The sequence below is a fragment of the Chaetodon auriga genome, chromosome 10, assembly GCF_051107435.1.
Source record: "Chaetodon auriga isolate fChaAug3 chromosome 10, fChaAug3.hap1, whole genome shotgun sequence".
NCBI classification, from domain to species: domain Eukaryota; kingdom Metazoa; phylum Chordata; class Actinopteri; order Chaetodontiformes; family Chaetodontidae; genus Chaetodon; species Chaetodon auriga.
The window spans coordinates 17,835,789-17,856,265 of NC_135083.1; the positions used below are offsets into that span (position 1 = coordinate 17,835,789).

The 20,477-nt window shown below is 41.3% G+C and overlaps 3 protein-coding genes across 3 annotated transcripts; 2 read left to right on the forward strand and 1 right to left on the reverse strand.

Annotated features, from left to right (window-relative positions):
* The first annotated feature begins 663 nt into the window (after nucleotides 1-663).
* Nucleotides 664-8,592, forward strand: slc25a33 (solute carrier family 25 member 33). The gene is made up of 7 exons (XM_076741640.1): nucleotides 664-916; nucleotides 2,791-2,964; nucleotides 4,350-4,427; nucleotides 5,937-6,037; nucleotides 6,310-6,376; nucleotides 7,028-7,308; nucleotides 7,401-8,592. The coding sequence occupies exons 1-7, from the start codon at nucleotides 876-878 to the stop codon at nucleotides 7,598-7,600; spliced, it is 942 nt and encodes a 313-aa protein (XP_076597755.1). The 5' UTR covers nucleotides 664-875; the 3' UTR covers nucleotides 7,601-8,592.
* Nucleotides 8,593-11,052: 2,460 nt separating this feature from the next.
* LOC143327117 (uncharacterized) lies at nucleotides 11,053-16,212 on the forward strand. Its single transcript, XM_076741300.1, has 8 exons — nucleotides 11,053-11,476; nucleotides 12,142-12,180; nucleotides 12,268-12,576; nucleotides 12,675-12,983; nucleotides 13,725-14,039; nucleotides 14,251-14,400; nucleotides 14,508-14,579; nucleotides 14,865-16,212. The coding sequence occupies exons 1-7, from the start codon at nucleotides 11,446-11,448 to the stop codon at nucleotides 14,549-14,551; spliced, it is 1,197 nt and encodes a 398-aa protein (XP_076597415.1). The 5' UTR covers nucleotides 11,053-11,445; the 3' UTR covers nucleotides 14,552-14,579; nucleotides 14,865-16,212.
* On the reverse strand, nucleotides 16,147-19,714 carry LOC143327118 (uncharacterized). The gene is made up of 7 exons (XM_076741301.1): nucleotides 19,496-19,714; nucleotides 19,218-19,316; nucleotides 18,577-18,608; nucleotides 18,302-18,327; nucleotides 18,142-18,195; nucleotides 17,980-18,042; nucleotides 16,147-17,501 (listed from the first exon to the last, which is right to left on the reverse strand). The coding sequence occupies exons 1-7, from the start codon at nucleotides 19,575-19,577 to the stop codon at nucleotides 17,294-17,296; spliced, it is 564 nt and encodes a 187-aa protein (XP_076597416.1). The 5' UTR covers nucleotides 19,578-19,714; the 3' UTR covers nucleotides 16,147-17,293.
* Nucleotides 19,715-20,477: the final 763 nt, after the last annotated feature.

Here is a 20,477-nt window from a genome sequence, read left to right on the forward strand (position 1 = left end):
GATCTGAGATAAGCATGCAGGTCAAGATGCAGCACTGTGGAATATGATGACTTTTGCAGGATATATTAGCATAAATCTCAGACCACAAAAAATAAGCCATTCAGAGGGACACCCCCCTAAGCCAGACCTGGACAAAATCAGGTCATTTATCCAATCTGTTTGTATTCTTATCATGATACAAATAAAATAGAAATATCAATAGATTACTATGATAATTCTATTACATATAATTATAATTATTCAACAACAATAATAATGACAGTGATGGAAATAGAAATAATAATAATAACCTTTATTTATATCGTACTCTTGAAGAGTATATAAGAGTGTATAAAATAAAACGTATATCAAACATTTCTAAACAAAAAAAAAGTTTTCGGAGGAGATTTTTTTTTTTATCCGCTTTCATACTGTTTTTATGTATTTATTTTATGTATTTGTCCTGCACAGATTACATAACTCCACCTCCCATCATGAATACATGCAATTATAAGAATATCTTTAACGAAAAAAAACAAAGCTTTCATCATATACTGAAAACAGTGAAGGTCAGACGGGACTCGGAAGTTCAATGTGTTTTCCAGTTGTTTTTGGACCTTTGTTGATTGTGCAACATGGTGAAAAAGGACAAGACACAAGGTGGCGAGCACATGTTCCCACGTCACAGACAACGCCTCCGCCCGGCCCACTGACGCAAGTGTGGGGAGCTCTTCAGGTCGCCCCGCCGCCCCGGTCACCGCTGACAGCTTCACCAAGCCGGCAGGCAGACCGATGAGCGGCAGCACGGCACTCTGGGATCTCTCTCTCCTCGATACAAACGCGATTTTATTCGAAGTATAACACGAGTATGGTGGCTATTTGAAAGAAAGAAAAAGATGGCACAGAAAGACACGCTGCTACATCTGTTCGCTGGAGGGTAAGTTAAAGTCCTATTGATGCTGCTGCTTCACCCAAAGTGGCGTTATTAATAGCTCAAATGTGGCCTGGAGAGGTTGGGTGACCTTGGGTTACTCGGTCTTCGCGAGTTACCTAATTAATTTTTTAAAGCATGTATCAAACCAATTTACACGTTTATTTAACGCATTTTCAGCAGGGAGCCGCTAGCCCGCATGCTAACAAACATTTAAAGGCAAGCTAGCTCGTGTTAGCACAGCTTGATTTTTCGGATGTCGTTAGACGCCTGCTTCTTTCACTGCTTTCTTTACTAGCTGACTTATTTACGATGTGAAATAACCAAGTGAACGTAGTGGCTAACGTCTGTGTTAACCTCTTACGCTTTAAATTCAGAACCTTGCTAACGTTGTCGTGGACAATGCTGGGCAATTCGCATTTATCAGCGAACGTTACATCCGTGCGGAAGTTTGCTAGCTGATGCCCGAAAGCTCCCGTTAGCTGGTCACATAGCACCGTTTACAGTTTGTTTGGCTCCTGTAAGTCATATTCGTCCTGCCAGTGACAACGCGATGGTCGAGATAACACGCTGTGAAAACCGACACTGTCATGTGAATTAACTCGAGACAGTGAGTTAGCGGTTAGCCGTCATGGCGCAGTGTTCTCTGTTACGTAACATTGAAGCTGCACTTAGCCAACAGGCAGAACTCCGAGCGACTCGTCGCCACCTGACCGGAGAAAGCGATTTGTAAACCCCGAATGATAATATGCAGTATCGCGACATAACAACGAGCTGGAGGGCCTCCAGTTTATGTTAAGGTCACTTTTAAACAACTCTGGCTTGTTAAATATGACGCCATTTTACCCTTGAATTGTTATGAAAAGCCTTTATGTTGTTGGCTCATTTTAGCTCAGTATGACCCCGGTGACCGCTTTGTTTCTTTGTTTCTTTTTTTTTTTTTTAGTTTTTAGTACCCAACTGAATCATATTCATAATCACATAGGCAGTTTAAAGCATGCGATATGAATGTAGAGAACAACATGTAAGTCTGCCTCTCAAGTTAGCAATTAGTCCGACAACCAGCCAAGCGTGTATGCCAACCTGCTACTTGAACAGCACCAAAACGTGATGCTTTCTCTCCTGCACCAGCTCTCCTGGATTTCTGTGGTCATGGTCACAACATCTCCACGGGAAATTACGATTTGTTACATGTATTTGTTTGCTAGATTAGATTATTAATGTGCAAAAGTAAACTCAGAGTATAATTTCTTCTCTCTAAAATGTCCAACAATCAGATTGGGTTGGACAGGTGACTGATGACCAGTGAATGGACAATTAGGTCAGGTCTTACTTATGATAACCTGCCTGACTCTGTCCTTCAGACACATGACTCTGCAGAGTCTGCTTAGTCTAATCTGTTCCAGACTTCTAAGCTTGTGACCGACAAGATTATACACACAGTGAATAAAGGATGTACCAGTGAGAGCTGTAAAGCATTGAATGAAGTAATTGTTTATGCAGAAATTGAGAAAGTGCTATCCAGAAACAGTCTCTTTGTTGAGCAGACTACTCTTTCCAAGTGCAGTTAGTGTGTGAGGTGGAAATCCCTGTGCACCAGATGTGTGGGGCTAAGTCTTGGGGTATTTTTACCACAGAGCAAGAGACCTGTCTTTGACCATAATTGTTCATTCCACTCTGCCAGTAGCTCCTCAGCTTATGATGGAAAACATAAACCTCTCCGGGGTCAAAGCTGATATGAGCAACCTTGCAAATAGTAGAACCAGTGTACTCTAAGCAAGATAGCCAATATATTACAACCATCAGAACATGCATGTATTGACCATTGTTTGCAACATCCCAACACTCAGAATCCTCTTTTTTTTGTGATCAACTTGCAGATGTAGTGGTACGGTGGGAGCCATCGTGACCTGCCCCCTGGAGGTGTTGAAGACACGGTTGCAGTCCTCTGGCCTCACCCTCAGACCCGTCTTCCAGGTCCAGCTGGGCACCCTAAGTGGTGCCGGGGTTATCCGACCAGGGACTGTTACACCAGGGCTGCTGCAGGTCCTACGGTAAGACTTTTGTTTATGCTGTTGTTAGGCAAACATGCTGTGCAGGCTGTCCCTTGGGGCATCTGTATTTTTTTTTTTTTTCCTACTTGCAAACACAGGGACAAAGTGTTCCCTCCTCCCTCACAGCTGGTGCACTTTGCTGTCTACCGGGACTGCGCTGTCGGGACTTTCATAATTGCTAGTTGGTCACTTTTGTAGTTATATAATGCGGTCCTACTGAGTTTTAACCTATGAAGTGCTTTCTTCTGAGTTATGTCTGAGGTGTTGACAAAACATATTTATCAAAATAACTGTTTTTGTTTGGAATAGTTGTAAAAAAGTCCTTCTCATTTCTTGTGGTTTAGTCCATGGAAGCACTCTGGACAGCCTGTCTGCTTTCTGCTTTCGTAGTATTAAAATGAAGGCCTGTAATCCTGTTCTAAAGTGAGGATTAAGCAAACAGTATCCTAGTTGTTTTTAGTGTCTTTAACCAGCCGTTTGGGGTGACACAAAACATGCTTTTCCACCAGGCCTGAAGAGATGCATAAAATATTATGGTGTCTGTGAAAGTGGACCTTGTATGACTCTGGTTAGGTAAGGGAATACTGAGACCCACTGAGGCTGCCTCAGTGGGTCAAAATGAAAGAGGGAAGGCTTTAACGAGGGTTTTGTGTCAGTGTTGTATTGCACTCAGATGACAGGGGCCACGGACTGAACAGGTCTGGACTAGCGTCTGCTATGTCTATGTGCTGAAGAAGTTACACATGCCTACAGATATATTCTTTTTATGCCTGCAGAACATATAGTGCTGTGTCAATTTATGTGTTCTGCTATTTTGATTTTTCACAGTTGTTAGAGAGTTGTCTTTGCAGTTACAGGTTTAACAATATGTAAAACATGCAAGAAATCCTGTATGAACCTTAAACCCCTTTTCCAGCCTTTGAGGTGTTGTGTATTGGTGAGAAAGAAGTGGAATGCCTATACACTGCACAAGAGATGAGGTGTGCATTACAGAAACCAGCACAAATTCCACTTGTACCCTCCCCGTTTGCTTGGCCCCTCATCGACCAGACTGTCATCTGGAGAGTGAATGTCACTACCCCCAAAGAGTTAAGAAAAAAAACTCTTGGGAGGTGGCTGCTGTGACAAGCCAAGCACAGCCAAGGGGACTGGATGCAAACTTATGCAAAACCAGCTCAAGTGAACAGAGCTGACATAACACTTGAGATGATTGCCAGAGGGAGCTATCATGCTCATTCCCCTAATAGAATCAAGGATAATCTTACACAGGCCTTTGCTGTAACATGTAGAGACAGGTTAACATGTACTGTGGTCTATGTGAATCAAACCCAGTGAAATATATTCGTGTTTTTCATAATCGAGTTCTGTTTATATTTTTGTTTCAGGTCAATTCTAGAAAAAGAGGGACCAAGATCACTTTTCCGTGGCCTGGGGCCGAACCTTGTTGGCGTGGCCCCGTCAAGGTATAGTGAAATAAGTGTCTGCACACATTTCAGTTCAGTTATATCTAGGTTGTACATCTCACTGTTGTCCTTAACAATAGCAGTTCTGTTTCAAGGCAAAATGAGCAGATTTTTCCTTAAAAAAAAACAAAACAAAACAATGTATAGTCTTATGCAGAAATAATCCCTCTCAATTATCGTTTATGAGCCTCTAAAAGTGTGTGGCAGTGTCAGTGTCTGCAGAGAATGTTCCCTCTGCCTTCGGGACATTTCTGGGCGTCAGCCTGTGGGCAGTGGGTGTGCAGGCCTCAGCCAATAACAGTGCAGTGTGAGGGCTAGTGTGGTTATGGGGCGTGTCCTTCTGGTGTCATTCAGCCAGGGGGGAGGATCCAAATTTGACTGACAAATCCTAGTCTTTCATCTTTTAGCAAAGTCCTGAAACTCTGTGGCAATCTCTGTGTTAATGATAGTTTCCTGTTGGTGATGACACACAATGAAGTGTCCTTGTATTCAAAAACAATAGACAAAGCAGAGGCTAAGAAGGCCATCGAGTGAAGCGGAAAGACGGTTTCTCGATAGAGCCTGCTGTTCCACAGGCCGCTAATCAAAGATATCTTAGAGATAAAGATAGAGATAAAATGTGTTTTACTTTTAATGGGTGAAGGCATAAATGGGTGTATAAATGGGAAGCTTTTGCCATGTCAACAACGTCTAAGTCCCCCCGTCCCCCCTCATGGAGTTCAGTGAGTCAGCTGTTGGGTTTGTGTAGGCCACAGCATCTGTAAACAGGGGCAGGCCTCTGTTTGTATTTAATTAACTATCATTTGAGGTTTGAGTTTAACAGATGCAGCAGTGAGAACAGCTGGATTATAATTGATCTGTTTTTTATTTGTCTGTGAAACTTTTACCCCAAGCCAATTTATCCCAAGCCATAATGAAAATCCAGTTTTAAGTGCGCACACCTTGTGAAGTTTCTGTCACCTTTGTTCCATTTCTTTAGTGTCAACAAATGGTTGGTACTTTGCCCTGTTCCCTCAGGGTAGATGAGCTTGGAAGGAAACTCTTCTACAAAACAGTAATATAAACACAACGTGAACAGTCATCGTTCAATTTAACAGGAAACGTTGATTAGACTTTGAGACTTTTCAACTGAAAAACATCAGGGGTTATTTAATTAATGAGTAGCTACAGCACAATCCTTTGCTCAGTAATTCCACTGCCGCTCTGTTCCACTGGCCAACTTGGACAGGCTCACATTCAGAGCAACTCTGTGGGCATCTATGGTGCCCAGTGCTTATTCAGCCCATTCTGGTGCAGTGATGGTTTGTTCCAGAAACCAAGCAGAGAGAGCAGGCATCGAGGGACAGACTACTCTGGATACAGTCTGTCAAAGGCCAACACAAGTCCAAATGAAATCGTTTACATTATTGCCCAGCTGTTATAAAACCGCAATCATATTTAAGCAGTGTGTGTTAATCGTTACAGCTGCCTTTGTGTAGAGTTCTCACCAGTGTGTTCTCTGTGTTTCAGAGCCATTTACTTTGCTGCATACTCGAAATCTAAAGAGACGTTCAATGGGCTGTTCGTCCCTAATAGTGGAGTGGTGCACATGTCCTCTGCTGGTGTTGCAGGTGAGCATGTCAGCCTGTTGAAGTGCCGCAGATGAAATAGCACAATGCAAACATGAACCTTTTTTGTAAGAAATGAACATCATATGCATCAAAAAACATCACATGTATGTCCAGTATAGTTTGCAGATGTTTATGCTCTTGGTTGAATAATTGTAATTCAACAAAAACACATTTTACGACTTTGTTTATGAGCTACGTTGAAGGGATGCAGTGAATCTCGTGTTATCCTACAGTGTAAAACTGAATATGCCTCTTTTGTCCCCCGTCCTCAGCTTTCGTTACTAACTCTCTGATGAACCCCATCTGGATGGTCAAGACCAGGATGCAGTTGGAAAAAAAGTGTGTACACTCTCACATTCACCTGCCCTCTGTGTGCTTAGATTTTTAGCTTTCGACTGACCGTAGTGTTCTGTCTAGATCTGTGTAAAACAATCTGACTTATTTTCTGGACTTTATGGGAGTGAGTGTGCTCCATATAATGTGACCTTTAACAGAGCTCCCCTGCACAGCACTGACCTTGGACTGAGCGTGTGATCTTGCGCCATAAATACAATGCTGACGCACAGTCCTGCGTGCAGTCTATATTTACATTACCGAGTACAGGGCAGTAGTATCGCGTGGTAACATGAACACATCCTTTCACCCCGTCTATAAAGAACACATTTCCTGCAGCACAAAATGACGGCTTTGTTAATGAGGCGGAAAAGGATTGAGCATTTTCATCCTATATGAGTTACACTTTAAACCCAATAAGGAAACTCTGTGATGTGTCATGCTTCCTTACAGGAGGGGAAGTTCATCTTGTCCCATCACTTAGACAATAAACCAACAACTTCCAGTTTTAATCATTGATCAAGTAAAGAATGCTAGGCAAAGTTATGCTATGACTTGAAGTTTGTTGGGCTCTGGTAGCTTGTGATGGTCACTCATTGTTTTTGAATGCCAGATGTGATTTTGGCACTAATATACTTGACCGGTTTGTCCTTTTAGAGCCAGAGGAGAGAAGAAGATGAATGCACTGCAGTGTGCCCGCTATGTTTACAAAATGGAAGGGATTCGGGGCTTCTACCGAGGCCTGACTGCATCTTATGCCGGCATCTCGGAGACCATGATCTGCTTCCTCATTTACGAGACACTGAAGAAAAACCTTGCCAACAGCCAATTCACCTCCTCGAATAGTGAACGTGAGAAAGGAGCATCTGACTTCCTGAGTCTGATGATGGCAGCTGCTTTTTCAAAGGGATGTGCGTCCTGCATAGCCTACCCACACGGTAATGGTTGTCTCTTGCAACACATCTAATGTCAGGGAGAAGTATTTATTTCCTAGACTAATTTTTTTTTTTTTTATAATTTGTCTCCACAGAGGTCATTCGGACACGGCTGCGTGAGGAAGGCAGCAAGTACAAGTATTTCTTCCAGACAGGGAGGTTGATAGCAGTGGAGGAAGGCTATGCGGCTTTTTATAGAGGACTCATTCCACAGCTAATCAGACAGATCCCTAACACAGCCATCGTGCTCTCCACGTATGAACTCATTGTCCATCTGCTGGGAGACTCCAAGTGAAGAAATGCCTGACGGTTAGGGTTTTGCTGACGTACAATGGATGCCACAGAAAACCCAAGACACACTGGGCGAGAGACTTTTGAAAATGCAGCACATACATTTGTTTTTTCCCCAATGTGGTGCTACAGAGACTTTACGGTGGAACTGAAGCAGGTTGTGCTGTTATCCAAAGAGCTAAACGCTTTATTTTAGTGAGTTTGTCGTTAGGGGTTTATCAAAATTACTGAAGAATTCATGGTACTTTTATTAAAACTCCAAGCCTGTGAAAAAGGTCATCTTCATAGAGGACTAGTGTTAAGTTAACTAAATTATTTTATGTTTCGTTATATTATGACAGCGTACGTTTTCTTTTATCAGTGGTAAATGTACCAACATGACTGTGCAGGTTGACTCATTTAGTTAATGATGGGAAGTGTTCAGATGAAGTGCTAGTAATAGTGCTGTTCTTTGCAAGGTAGAGACCACACAGATCGTTTTGAGATTTCTGTTTCACAAATACAATGTTCTGGTTTTGAAGTTGGAATTACAGAGAGATTTTTCATATATATCTATATATAACACACACACATATATACACACATATACATATATATGTGTATGTATATATATGTATATAGTCTTTGTGAAAAAGACAGTCACCTTTTACAATATAAAAATATACTGAGAACTCTGATGCTTATTTGACCAGTGGCTCAATAAAATGCATCAAGAAACTACATCAGTTGATGGTTGACCTGAATACTTACAAAATGATTGTCAATACAAAAATCTGTCTTTACTGTATTATAAGCACATGGGTAGAGCAGGGTTGTTGCACTGTGAAGAGGACTCAGTAGCTGACGTGAGAGGCGTAGTTGGCCTGTTCTTGAGGAGTGTGTAACATTTTGTCAATAATGCAGTAAAACCTGCTTCAACTACAATCACAGATCTCGAAACAAGTCTTCCACATTTCTGTCTCCTCATATCGTGCCTATAAAACATATTCACCCCCATGGACCTTTTTTTGCCTTTATTGTTTTCTGACATTGAATCATGGTGAAAGTAATCAGGCTGGATCAACATTTGAACAACAAAATGCACAAGTAATCACCCTTTTTAAGTCAGTTTTTAATTATAAAAGCATCTTTGGCAGCATTTAGTCTTACATCAGAGTCTGTAATAGGTCCATATTAGTTTTGTACCTTATATCTAGATACTACAGTTTGCATCTGTTATTTGTTAAACTGACCATGGCCTGTCAAGTTGCACAGGGACCGCAACTCAACAGTTTTATGAGTCCTACCACAAATTATGGATTGGAGTGAGGCCTGGCATGTTCAGGACTCTAATGTTGTTTTGGAGCCTCTGTGGCTGGTGTGGAAAGAACAACCCAGATTCTGAAAAAGTTGAGACGCTGTAACGGAATGTTAACCTTTTTGACATAAACTTAATTGAAAACAGTACATAGACAACATAGTCAATGTTTTACATCATCAACTGTTTTGTAAATATCTGCCTATTCTGAATTTGATGCAGCAACACGTTTCAAACAAGTTGGGACAGGAGCAACTAAGGACTGGGAAAGTTGTGAAATGCTCCAAAAACACCTGTTTGGAACATTCCACAGGTAAACAGGTTCATCGGACAGGTGATAGTATCATGATTGGGTATGAAAGGGGCATCCCGGAAAGGCTCTTTTGTTCACAAGAAAGGATGGAGCGAGGTTCACCACTTTGTGAACACATGATTGCATAAAGGATATTAATACATGGGCTCAGGGACACGTCATAAACCCGTTGTCAGTAAACACAGTTTGCAAATGGCTGCATTCTGTTTACGTTTTACACAGCTTCCCAGATTTTTCGGGAAATGTGAGTTGCAGCCGTCTCAGTATTTCCTTCTTGTCTGTTGCCAAAGTTTAAGTTCCAAGTTGAATTTACCATCTTAAAACTGAACTCTGACCTATATGTACTTATCAGCAAAGCACACTATGTCCCAAGTTAGGCCATGCCAGGACAGGTGTAGTAGGTGCACTTACAATCAGAGGGCTGTTTATGAGACAATAACAAGTTGTATAACCACCGTTATCTATACATGGGCTTAGTTTGTGTTCTGCTCTTTTTACATTTTACACACCATCCCAACTTTTTTGGAACCAGGTTTGTAAATCTTCTCCCAAGTTGCATATTACTTTTAGACTGAGGCAGGTTCTTAGGATATGTCTGTTTTCCAAGGTTCATTTTCCAAACTACCCTCAAAAGCCTTCCTGAACAGGGTCTTGGGGAGGGGTCTCTGTTCATGATGACTAGTAGCCATGGACATCAGTCATGGACCTAAATTAGCCACTTAAAATGCAAACACATTTGGTTACAATACAAAAAAAGCCACCCTGGCCCACAGGAAATGCTAGTCATCTATGACAGGAAAATGATGTGTAAAATGGAAAAAAGTGCCTCTGACCACTAGTCACTTGGTGTCTCAAACAATCTGACAACAGACATGAATCAGCAAAATGTTTTCCTCCCATTGTGGTTTTGGTTGATTCATCCACATTGGCTTGCCTAACTTGGAAGGACAGGCTCATGACCAAATAGTTTCATGTGGGAGGACTGCAGCAGAATTGTGTTGGTGTGAATTCTCTGAATGGTGGATGTTTACTACAACAGTGATGGAGCTGCTGGTCCCCTATCGACACCCGTTCCTTCCACTCACTGTGAAATGTTTACAACAGCGTACCACTCTCTAATACATCACCCTTTATAAGGGATGTAATTAATGATTTTATCAATGCTAACAAATCATAAACTAATGCTTTATAGATCATTCATTCATTCATCTTCTATACCGCCTATCCCTTTAAAATAATGGTTCAAAGGTTGCCAGGTTGCATGAAATCCCTTTTGCAGTTGTTTCTCCTTCTTATTAGATGAGTAATGGTATTTTACATCGTCAGTTCACCAGCTATGAAAGTTAATAAAAATATGAAATAAATTTTTCTAACAACAATCTATCTGTCTTGTTAGTATGAAATTCCCAGATTTTGGTGCTTATGGTGCATTGTGAAAACGCCGAGTTCATGACAAAGCAATATATAAATCACATTGTAGTTACTCAAACAAGCAGCTCAACAAATTCAAAATTTATTTTAGAAAATAAGAAATAAATGTTAGCTTTTAAAGCTCCTCCAGAGCCACAGTAGACATAACACACTGTGTTCACAGGGTCAGGAGCAGGAACCATGACCAGTAAACTGATGGTCAGGGGTAAAATCCGTGGACTGTCCCTTTAAGACAATTACATTTCTATATTTCTACAAAAGTTGCTTTGTTGGTCAAATCAAGCCAACCTGGGACCCAGGTTTTGTAGCTACGCCCCTGAGCAGAGTCGTGACTCTCCATAACCAGAAAGCTAATAGGTTTAACTGCAGCTCTGCGGCTTGTGGTGACCTCTGCCTGTCGCAGGGAGAACGCCTCAGTGTCGCGAGATCTCCCTAACTGTTGACGTGAGAATTGCGGCGTGACGACATGTAGCTTTTCTTACCCCACCAATCTCATGAACATCATATTATTGAGACAGTCACCGGGACGCACTGGCAGCCTCGCTTTATCTCGTGGAGCTGTGAATGCAGTATTTACTTTGTGAATGCAGTAACGTTAGCGATACTCAGTTCTCGAGAATGTCGTCAACTTGCGCCTTAAGTTTTAGTCGCTGAAAGTTGCTCAGCCGTTAGCCGTCACTCCAGTTAGCCGCGAGCTAGCTAATGTCTCGTGCAATCACTAGCTTAGTTTACAACGGCTGTCAGCATCGTCACCACGACAACGGGCATCCTTCCCACCCGGCCGTCTGATGGAAGGGTGAGGGGAACTATGCTGAGATTCCTCCATATCTTGTTAACGGGTAAGCCAAGGCAGCAATTAGTGCTTAGCTAAGCTTGTTAGCCAGCTAACTAGCTCTGAAGTAGGACCAGCGAGTTTGCTTATGGTTCATGTGCTTATGCAACGGGATAACTGAACCAGCAATTATTTTAGCTCTAGTTAGCACCATTGGTTCTGGCATTGCATTCGTTAAAGAAAAACCCTGTTTTCTCGTATTTCTGACCTGCGAGCTGTTGTCTTGTGAGTTATAATGTGACTTAGCTCTCGTATTAGCATTGGAGTATACACTCAGTTAGCAGCTTTGTTGGGTCCATCTAGCTAAGATTAAAGCAGTCTTGCTAAATTAAACAACCCTTAATAAATACTATTCACAAAGCTTATAGTGTGCCGTGTTTGTTTTAAAATGTATAGTCATTTTGGTAGCTGCAATTTGTGGTTTTGTTGAAATATATTGTGTTACACTGAGGGACAAGGTTAAAGAAACATCTCTGTGTAACGCAACACTGATGAACAACGTCACTCCACAGCCTCTGACATGATGACAAAGTTTAGTCAACAACTCTGAAAAATAATTTCACACAAAACTGAACTCCCTGATGAAGGTGGCATTCATTGCATTGCACTGTTGTTGACATTTTGATTTTTATCTGTATTTTCCTGATAATAATTCATGTAATTTCCTCACAGGTTTGTTAGGTGTCCTGTGGGATAGAGTCACTGCTTTTGGTAAGCCTGGGATTAACAGAAACCCGCTGCATTGACAGCCATTCCCCCACTTTCTGTCTCTTAAGCAGTTTTGTCTCTGATCCACAGGTGGGGTCAGACTTGTAGATGGGGACAACAAGTGTTCTGGCAGAGTTGAGGTACTCCGCCATGACCAGTGGGGGACTGTTTGTGACCACGGCTGGGACCTCCGGGAGGCTGACGTGGTGTGCCTGGAGCTGGGCTGTGGCTTAGCTGAATCTGCCCTCCATGGTGCGGTATTCGGTGCAGGCAGGGGAGAGATCTGGCTGCGGCATGTCCAGTGCTCTGGACATGAGTCCAGTTTGACACGCTGCGCTGTTGTCCTCCACAGTAACTCCTATTGCACCCATGAGAATGATGCAGGGGTGAAATGCTCAGGTGAGACTCTGCTGTACTGAGGTGTTTCATCTACCGAGGAGCAGTGTCAGATGGTTGACTGAGTGATTTCTGTATCAACATGTTGTCTTTATTCACAGGTACCCTTTTAATACCCACCCTCACTCTGCTGTCGCCTCACACTGTGTTTTCTCCTGGGGAGGCGGTTCGCTTCGGCTGCAGTGTTCCGCTGGGTCACCACCTCAGTGACTTCCATCTGTACAAGCATGGAGTGTCCACGCCACTGGTTACACAGAGGGCGGACCAGACCCAGGCCAGAGTGGAACTGACACTGTCTGACATAGAGGCTTTCCACCAGGGCAGCTACAGTTGTCGGTACAGGATCAAGGGCGGCTTCCCTTCTCAGCTGCTCAGCTCTCCACCCAGCAACTCCATCAACATCACTGTTGGTGAGTCATAATCACATTGTCAAATACATTTTACCTCTGTTGGACCAATGCTACTTACGATAGCACATTGTTTTGTTGTGCAATCTATAGACATTTGAGTCTTCTGCATTTGTGCCAATTTTGATTGTAATTTTTCTTAAGTATCTTGTCTTGAATCAGGTTTGATTTCATTTTATTACATTTCTTTACTCATAACTAACAGCATACCAAAGATTTTGGATTTGAGTATGAAAGTTCATGTTAACCTTTGCGAATAGTATGTGTAACTAAAGTTTTCAGTACTTTCAACTGCATCTCACTGTCTAAGACAGTCATGTGTTGACACCTTACACTGTCTCAACACAGGAGGCATTCAAGCACAGGATTGGACATAGGTCACCCTCATTTAGGCTGCACTCAGAGCCCAACACACAGTCACTGTAGTTGTGCATGTAAAATTGAAGACAAAATATGAGCGTAAAAAATTACTCTTCATGTCATGTTTACACTTCTGTAGTGCGAGCTGTTACGCAGCCTGTGTAGCCATCTGGATTGATTAGAATAGAAGTGAATCAAGAGTGAACAGAGACAGCTGTGACCTCACTGAAAAGGCTATTTTGTGTTAGAATATTTTGTAAAAACCTTTAATGGTCAGGTGGAATATTTTAGTTTTAAGGCTGAAGCCCAAGTTGGATCTTTTCTTTTTCAAAACTCTGTATTAATGTATAATAACCTATTTAAATTTTTTTTGACTGATCACAGTGGAGCTCCTGACTCCCCACCACTGGTACAACACGTCCACTGAGGCTCCGGGTGGTTCGGTCCTTAAAGGCCACAGTTTTAACATCACCTGCTCCACCCCGCAGCAGTACCCTGGAGGCTCCTTCCAACTCCGTCTGATCCGCTCCAACGGCACAGTGCGCCAGTCCCTGCCTGCCCTCACCCCATCCGTCACTTTCACCTTCCCCAATGCCCAGAGCTCCAACGAGGGCTACTATTACTGCCTGTATCGGGTCCAGTTGGGTGGACGCACCTTTGTCTCCAGAGAAAGCCAGCCCCTGCCGATAGCTATCAGAGGTGAGTAGATAAATAGATAGATAGGTGTAAAGAACGGCACACTGTATGTATGTGATATGTGATGAAACCTGAGTAGTATCTACAGGTTTTCTGTGTTTCTCTTGCTTGCAACTGGACTTCAGCTGCAAAAACTGCAAATCAGTTCATGGCAGTGGCAGAGGAAATTCCATCTATGAAAGACCATCCTGTACGTAACTCCTCTCGCCCTCAGATCCAGATCCAGTACTGAGTCCAATGGTGATCAGCTGGCTCGTGTCTGGCCTGACATTTGTTGTAGCTGTCATTGTTATAATCATTGTGGCCAAGGTACTGTGTAACAAGGAGAAGAAGCCCTCTGAGCTGGAGCGAGAGACCAGAACCTGTAAGTCCTCTTTTCCACCAGAAGCCTTTAAGCTTTCGACAGAAATATGGTCTTTGGAAAACATCCTTGATGTGTAACCCGAGTAACAGATGTGCTTCTGTCTACAGGTGTGGACAACACTTATGTCGCCTTATCAATTAACAAGCTATGACGGGGTCTGCAGGCAACAGATCACTAAGGTATATTCATCCATACAGTATGAATTAGTATTGTGTAATTTTGTATCAGTAAATCAAGAGATTTATTGAATTCTTTGGAGCTTTCTTTTGTCTTCACCTGGACCTTTTGGATTCAGGGTATTTATACTACAATCAGCTGAACTGCCTTGATGCACATAAGTGATCTCCATTTAGATAACTGTGACTTCTAAAACTAAATGGCACCAGTAACCGTGTCAGTATTCTTAATTGTACACCACAAGTGAACTAAAGTGAAGTATTTTGTATTTCTTCTTTCATAAACAGACCGAAGGCTCACACTGTGTCCATCATGGATTCAGTCAGTAGGGGACATGACACAGAACCAATCAGCTTGGTCAGTCCTCCTTCACATCTTTGGAAAAGACACCACATGGCCCGAGTTCAGCGCAGTTTTTACTGGACTCAAACAGGGTTGGGTAATATGATGGTATATACCGTGTGACAGTATAGATTTGGCAATACCTTTTCCATCATGGGTGCTATCCCCTAGTGTCTCTGCTATATATTCAGAGCAGGCTATGTAGATAATCAGGGCTGGATTCTAACATGATCTTTCTGCCTCGCAAGGTGATGTGATTTGGGTAGCGGGACTACTTAAATGAGCATGACAGCTGGTGGCAGTAACGCACCACTGCACTGGTTTGCCAACCGCCGCAGGAGAAGAGTGACAAGAAAACATGTAGGAAGAGAGGGAAATTATAAATACAGAGCAGGAGGCATCACAACCAACCCAAGATGAGGGAGAACATGTTACTAAAAATGGTGCAACTTCTGACGTGTTGACTTAGAAAATCTGACACGGTGTGGTTATTTTAAACCATTTCTTGATTGACTTAACAGAACAATTCCTGTATCAAGACTAATAGTGTCACCATAATGTAAAATTCCATATACCATGAGAGAAGACTTTGGCCATATTGCCCACCCCTAATCCAAAATCGACCTAAGACTGCACTGCAGTGTTCTTTCATGTCAAACAGGCTAATGTTATTGCTGGGACGATAGGCTTTAAAGCCTTGTATCAAACAGCAAAAACTATTTCTAGTTCTGAGTCATCTCCGTTGTCTTGGTTCAAGCTAGACTTCACTCTCACTCTGACTTGGCTACTGCCACGACTACAGATGTATGGATTGGAAAACTGCTAAAAAAAAAAAAAAAACTGGGGAAACTGTGACATAGCTTCCTCAGGTCTTTGTATATATTCAGTTTAAAAACATTGTTTTATATTTATTACCACTGGCTCCACTACCTTATCATGTACTCACTTAATACTACTTAATAATACTCACACTACAGATCAACAATCCTTAAAGGATCAGAACTTGTTTTTGTACCTTAAGGCTAACCCTACTATGCATCTTATGTCATTTACAATAATACATTACAGCATTAAAATGTGTAAATAGAAGCTGTAGTTGATTAAAATGCTGCTGTTGTTGGAGCTTCTGGGCTCAATCAGTTTTGTTTGACGTTGTACAAATATTACTTCATGTACTGTAGGTTGATTTATAGCATCGGATCAAACTACACAAGCGCTCGAAGAAGCTTTTAACATTATACGGTTCTTTTACGGTGACACCCTCAATTATTTAAACATTACAAATTTATTTTAGCTCCTTAATAAAGTACTTGAAGCTTCAAATGTTTACATATACAAGCTCTTTTATAGTCAAACAAAGGGCAGTACAAAAAGAATGACGACACTAACCTCCAGATTGTAAAAGTAGGATTATGTAGTACACAAGTGGGATATCTTTGACTCTACTGAAACAAAGTATAAACATGGCATTACAGCTTGCATAAACAGTGCAACTAGCAAATTTATGTCCAGATAAAACCTGTCCCAAAATACTTACTAAACCATTAAAAAATATGAACAATTACATCCCAGTTATTCTTAAAAACTATTGTAGTTTGATCAAATTACTTCTGATAACTGACAAAAGGAAGCATCGTTGTAATCAAAGATTATATAAATTACAAAGATTTGGTGAACCTTCATATAAACAGTATACATGGAATCCTAGTTAGACACCCAGGTACTAGAGCACCAAAAAAAGGAACATTATGGGATGCTAAGTAAATCTGTTGCAGTATCTTTGCCTCTGAACTGCAGGTTAATACTGTGACAAAAGCCTGTTTTTTTGTTTTTTTGTTTTTTTTTTTCTGGCCGATACGGACATATTTTGTTCAATGTCTTTTTATTGCTAAGAAAAATAAAAGTTGCTTAAAATCTGGTGAAATTGTCTTGATGGCATCTCAAATTTAAACAGTGGTCTATTACACATCATGAGGGATTTGTGTTGATGTGTAATTATTGGATACTGGCTGTCGAGAATTGAATGGTTTTGATGAGTGTGATCATCTCCAAATCTCAACAGATCCCACTGAAACTGTCTGTACAGCTAATCAGCTGCTGTCCAGGTAAGATGCAGCGATGAGTGAGTGATGCAGTGTCTTTATAAAGCGGCATCCTCAAAGAGCGGTGGTGCTGCAGTGAAGCCTGGTGACCGTCACATATTCGACATATAAACGTAAGCAAGCAAATCAACAGCACTTACGATGCCGACAAATATTGCTTCAATCACAATTTCAGCAATGTCTAAAATAAAGCAATTAGCCAAAAATACATTGCTTGAATAAAATGAGCAATAAAATAACCTGTAACTCAAGTAAAATGACTTTAAAAAGAATCATTCGATTCCTTTGAGGGATTCGTTTGTCTCCATACTGGAGAAAACTATGTAGAGGAAGACGGCGACAGCCAGGAAGAACACAAACTGGACCCACAGAGGGATGAGGCGAGATGACTTGGGTGCTTTCGGAGCATCTTCACACTTCATGGGTGTTGATTTCAAATAGGCATTTCTGTACGTGGACGGCGTGTCGTACATACGAGGCCTGAAAAAGAGCGAATTTTACTGTTGTGGGTGGTTGAGGTGGAGCTAATTTTAACTCTTATATACTACTGGGCAGTTTAACATGTAGAAATACATTACATTTATAAGCTCATCATAAGGTTTGTGTGTAAAATCTTGATTTTTAAAGTAACCAGTGACAATCGAATGCAGTGGAGCAAAGGTTCCAGTACTTGTCTCTGCATTGTAATGGAGTAGAAGTATGAAGTAGCATGACATGGAAACACACAAATGTAGTACTTGAGTACACAAGTACCTAAAATTTGTACTTGTGTACAGAATTTGAGTAAATGCGCTGAGTTACGACTTAAATGAGGGAAGGAAGGTTTTGAGTAACACGGTGAATGCAGCTTATACTGTACTTTTGGTGGTCGTCTTGAAGAGCACATCTGTGTGACTCAAACAGGTGACACAAACAATTTAACAAAACTGAAGACATCTGATGACACGACTTGACTTACTCATCAACAAAATCCCTCCCTCTGTATTCAGGCTTCGACCTTGAGTAGCTTGAGTAGGACGGCCTGAAGAGAGACATTAAAGCAGAATGTATGTGAAGATTTTGTTTTACTCGTCACTAACAGACAAATACTACTGCAAAGATTTGTATGATTACAACTTACTCATGTTCAAATTGCCTCTCAGTCCACTCTGGTCTTGACCTCAGGTAAGACCCACTGGACAGGCAAGAAAGAAGTGATGTCAGATTGATCTGTATTTGCTCATTTGATTTACTGAAATAGAGGAAGGGCAGATAGTGTTTGGAGTGAATACAGGACTGACCTGTCTCCGGCACAGTCGCTCCTCACCTGAAAAATTGGAAGCAGTGATAACAAGTTGATAGAAACAATTCATACCTCCAGCATATGTTCAACAACTGCTTTAGTATTAAGTCCAATTTTTCATATTTCGGAAAGACCATTTTTTTCAAAGAATTTTCTTCATCAAATATTTCTCTTTAATTCCAAAGTGCCATCAGGCAGCAGTGAAATAAGTTACTGAAATGACTGATATGAATTCTTCATGGGGGTAAGAACAGTGCGGACAGGGATACTTACAGGTGTCCTGTAAACATAGGTGACCTCCTCCTCTGAAATGACACAAACACAAGGCTACATGTCAACACAAGTGTACATTTCCATTACGATACTCCCCTGCACATCACCGAAGTGATCCACACGAGGTCAGTCCTTAAGTATATTTATATAAGGATACCTGGACTCCTTATAACAAAGGTACATGCAATTCAGTGGCTTGTTAATTTGAACAGCAGCACAGATGTTTCCAGTTGTGGGCTTTATGTATTCATCATGTAATGCTTGTAACTTCAGAGAATATGGCTAGGACAACACTGTTAATAATGGCTAAACATTATAAATGTAGATTTTAAAGGCTCTTTCTGCCTTAAAAAGGACACTCAACAGGTTTGACACATGATGCATTCACTCCTCATATTTCCTAAAGGGAAGCCTGTGGGAGCTGCTTTACAGGAAGTGTGACAATGTCCTGTTCAATGTAAATCACTGCTGCCTGTAAACTCTGACGAAAGTGAAACAATATGTAACTGGAGGTCTGGCACACTTGTGGCTGTCATTCAACCTTTTGAACACTCGCCTCTGTGTGCTCTATACGTGTATTTACCACAGTAAGATTTCAGTGGTCACTAATGTTCAGAGTGTGGAGAACGAATGACAGTTACCCTCTTCTCTGTAGTAGGTCTTGTCATTTGATGGTTTCGCTCTTGTCCCTTTGGCCATGGCCTCTTTCAGCTTTCTCTCATACAGACCTCTGGTGGAGTCTGTACAAAAAAAGTAACACGCGTCGTATATTTTAGAAAAATGAACACGTGTACACAGAGAAATCCAACCAATACCGTTGAAGTAAAGTTAGTGAAGTCAACACTGGCAGACAGAAGGCCTGTGAAGTGGCGTGAGCACTGATTCAACACATAGTGACCGTTCAGTCTGGGCCACTTACCGACCACGGGCCCGTGCTTTATCCCGTATTCATCGAGCAGGTCACTAATTTCCTGTGCAGACTTACTACCGAGCGACGACATTGCTTTAACTTCAGTTACTCGTTCAGTTTTCTGTGCTCAGTGGTGTTTATCGCAGTTTCGGTCACGCTGTTCCCCTGACGCTACTTTCTGTTGCTAATATAGAAACAACAACCATATCGCCGCCCACCGACAGTGTCTGGAGGCTCGTTTTGTTGCACGGGACGTAGCGTTCCTGCTCTGTGGAGTCGAACGGCACGTTGGAAGGGTCGGGAAGCTAATCCCCGCCCTCGCTTATTTAACCAAGTCTAAAACATTCGCACCCTTCGTTAGACATGAGATCATTTCCGTTTCCGTTGGACAAATTCCTCTTTTTATGGTTTCTTTCTTTTATTCTGGCTCCTTTTCAGCATTGAAGCAGCGCCACCCGCAGGCTAATGATATTAATATTGACTAACATTAATCTTAATGGTAATAGCAAAGCTAATGCTAATATTCATGTTGCTATCGTATCCTTTACTTACCTAAATAAATTAAGTTGTTCCCACAGTTAAAACTCAAAGTAAATGATCAGGATCGCACAAAGTACATCATTATCAGCAGAAGTATCAAAATTAGACAACTCATTATGAGGATTCTTTAAAAATTATTACTGATGTATTAACAAAAAGAATTATTTAATGTTGTATCTTTGCATAAAGTTGCATAGTTTGATTTGTAACAATATATTGTGTCGTTTAATTATTAATTAATTATCTCCAAAGTAACTCCAAAGTAATTATCAGATACTTTGGAATAAAAAGTACTGCATTTTCCTCTGTGATGACTGTCCACCACATATGATTACATTTAATCTTAAAACTATCTCTACATTACTTACAAAAGAGTGACTCTGACATGATTTATCTACAGTTCATACAAATACATAAGACTCATTGTAAACAAAGATAAATCTTTATTAAG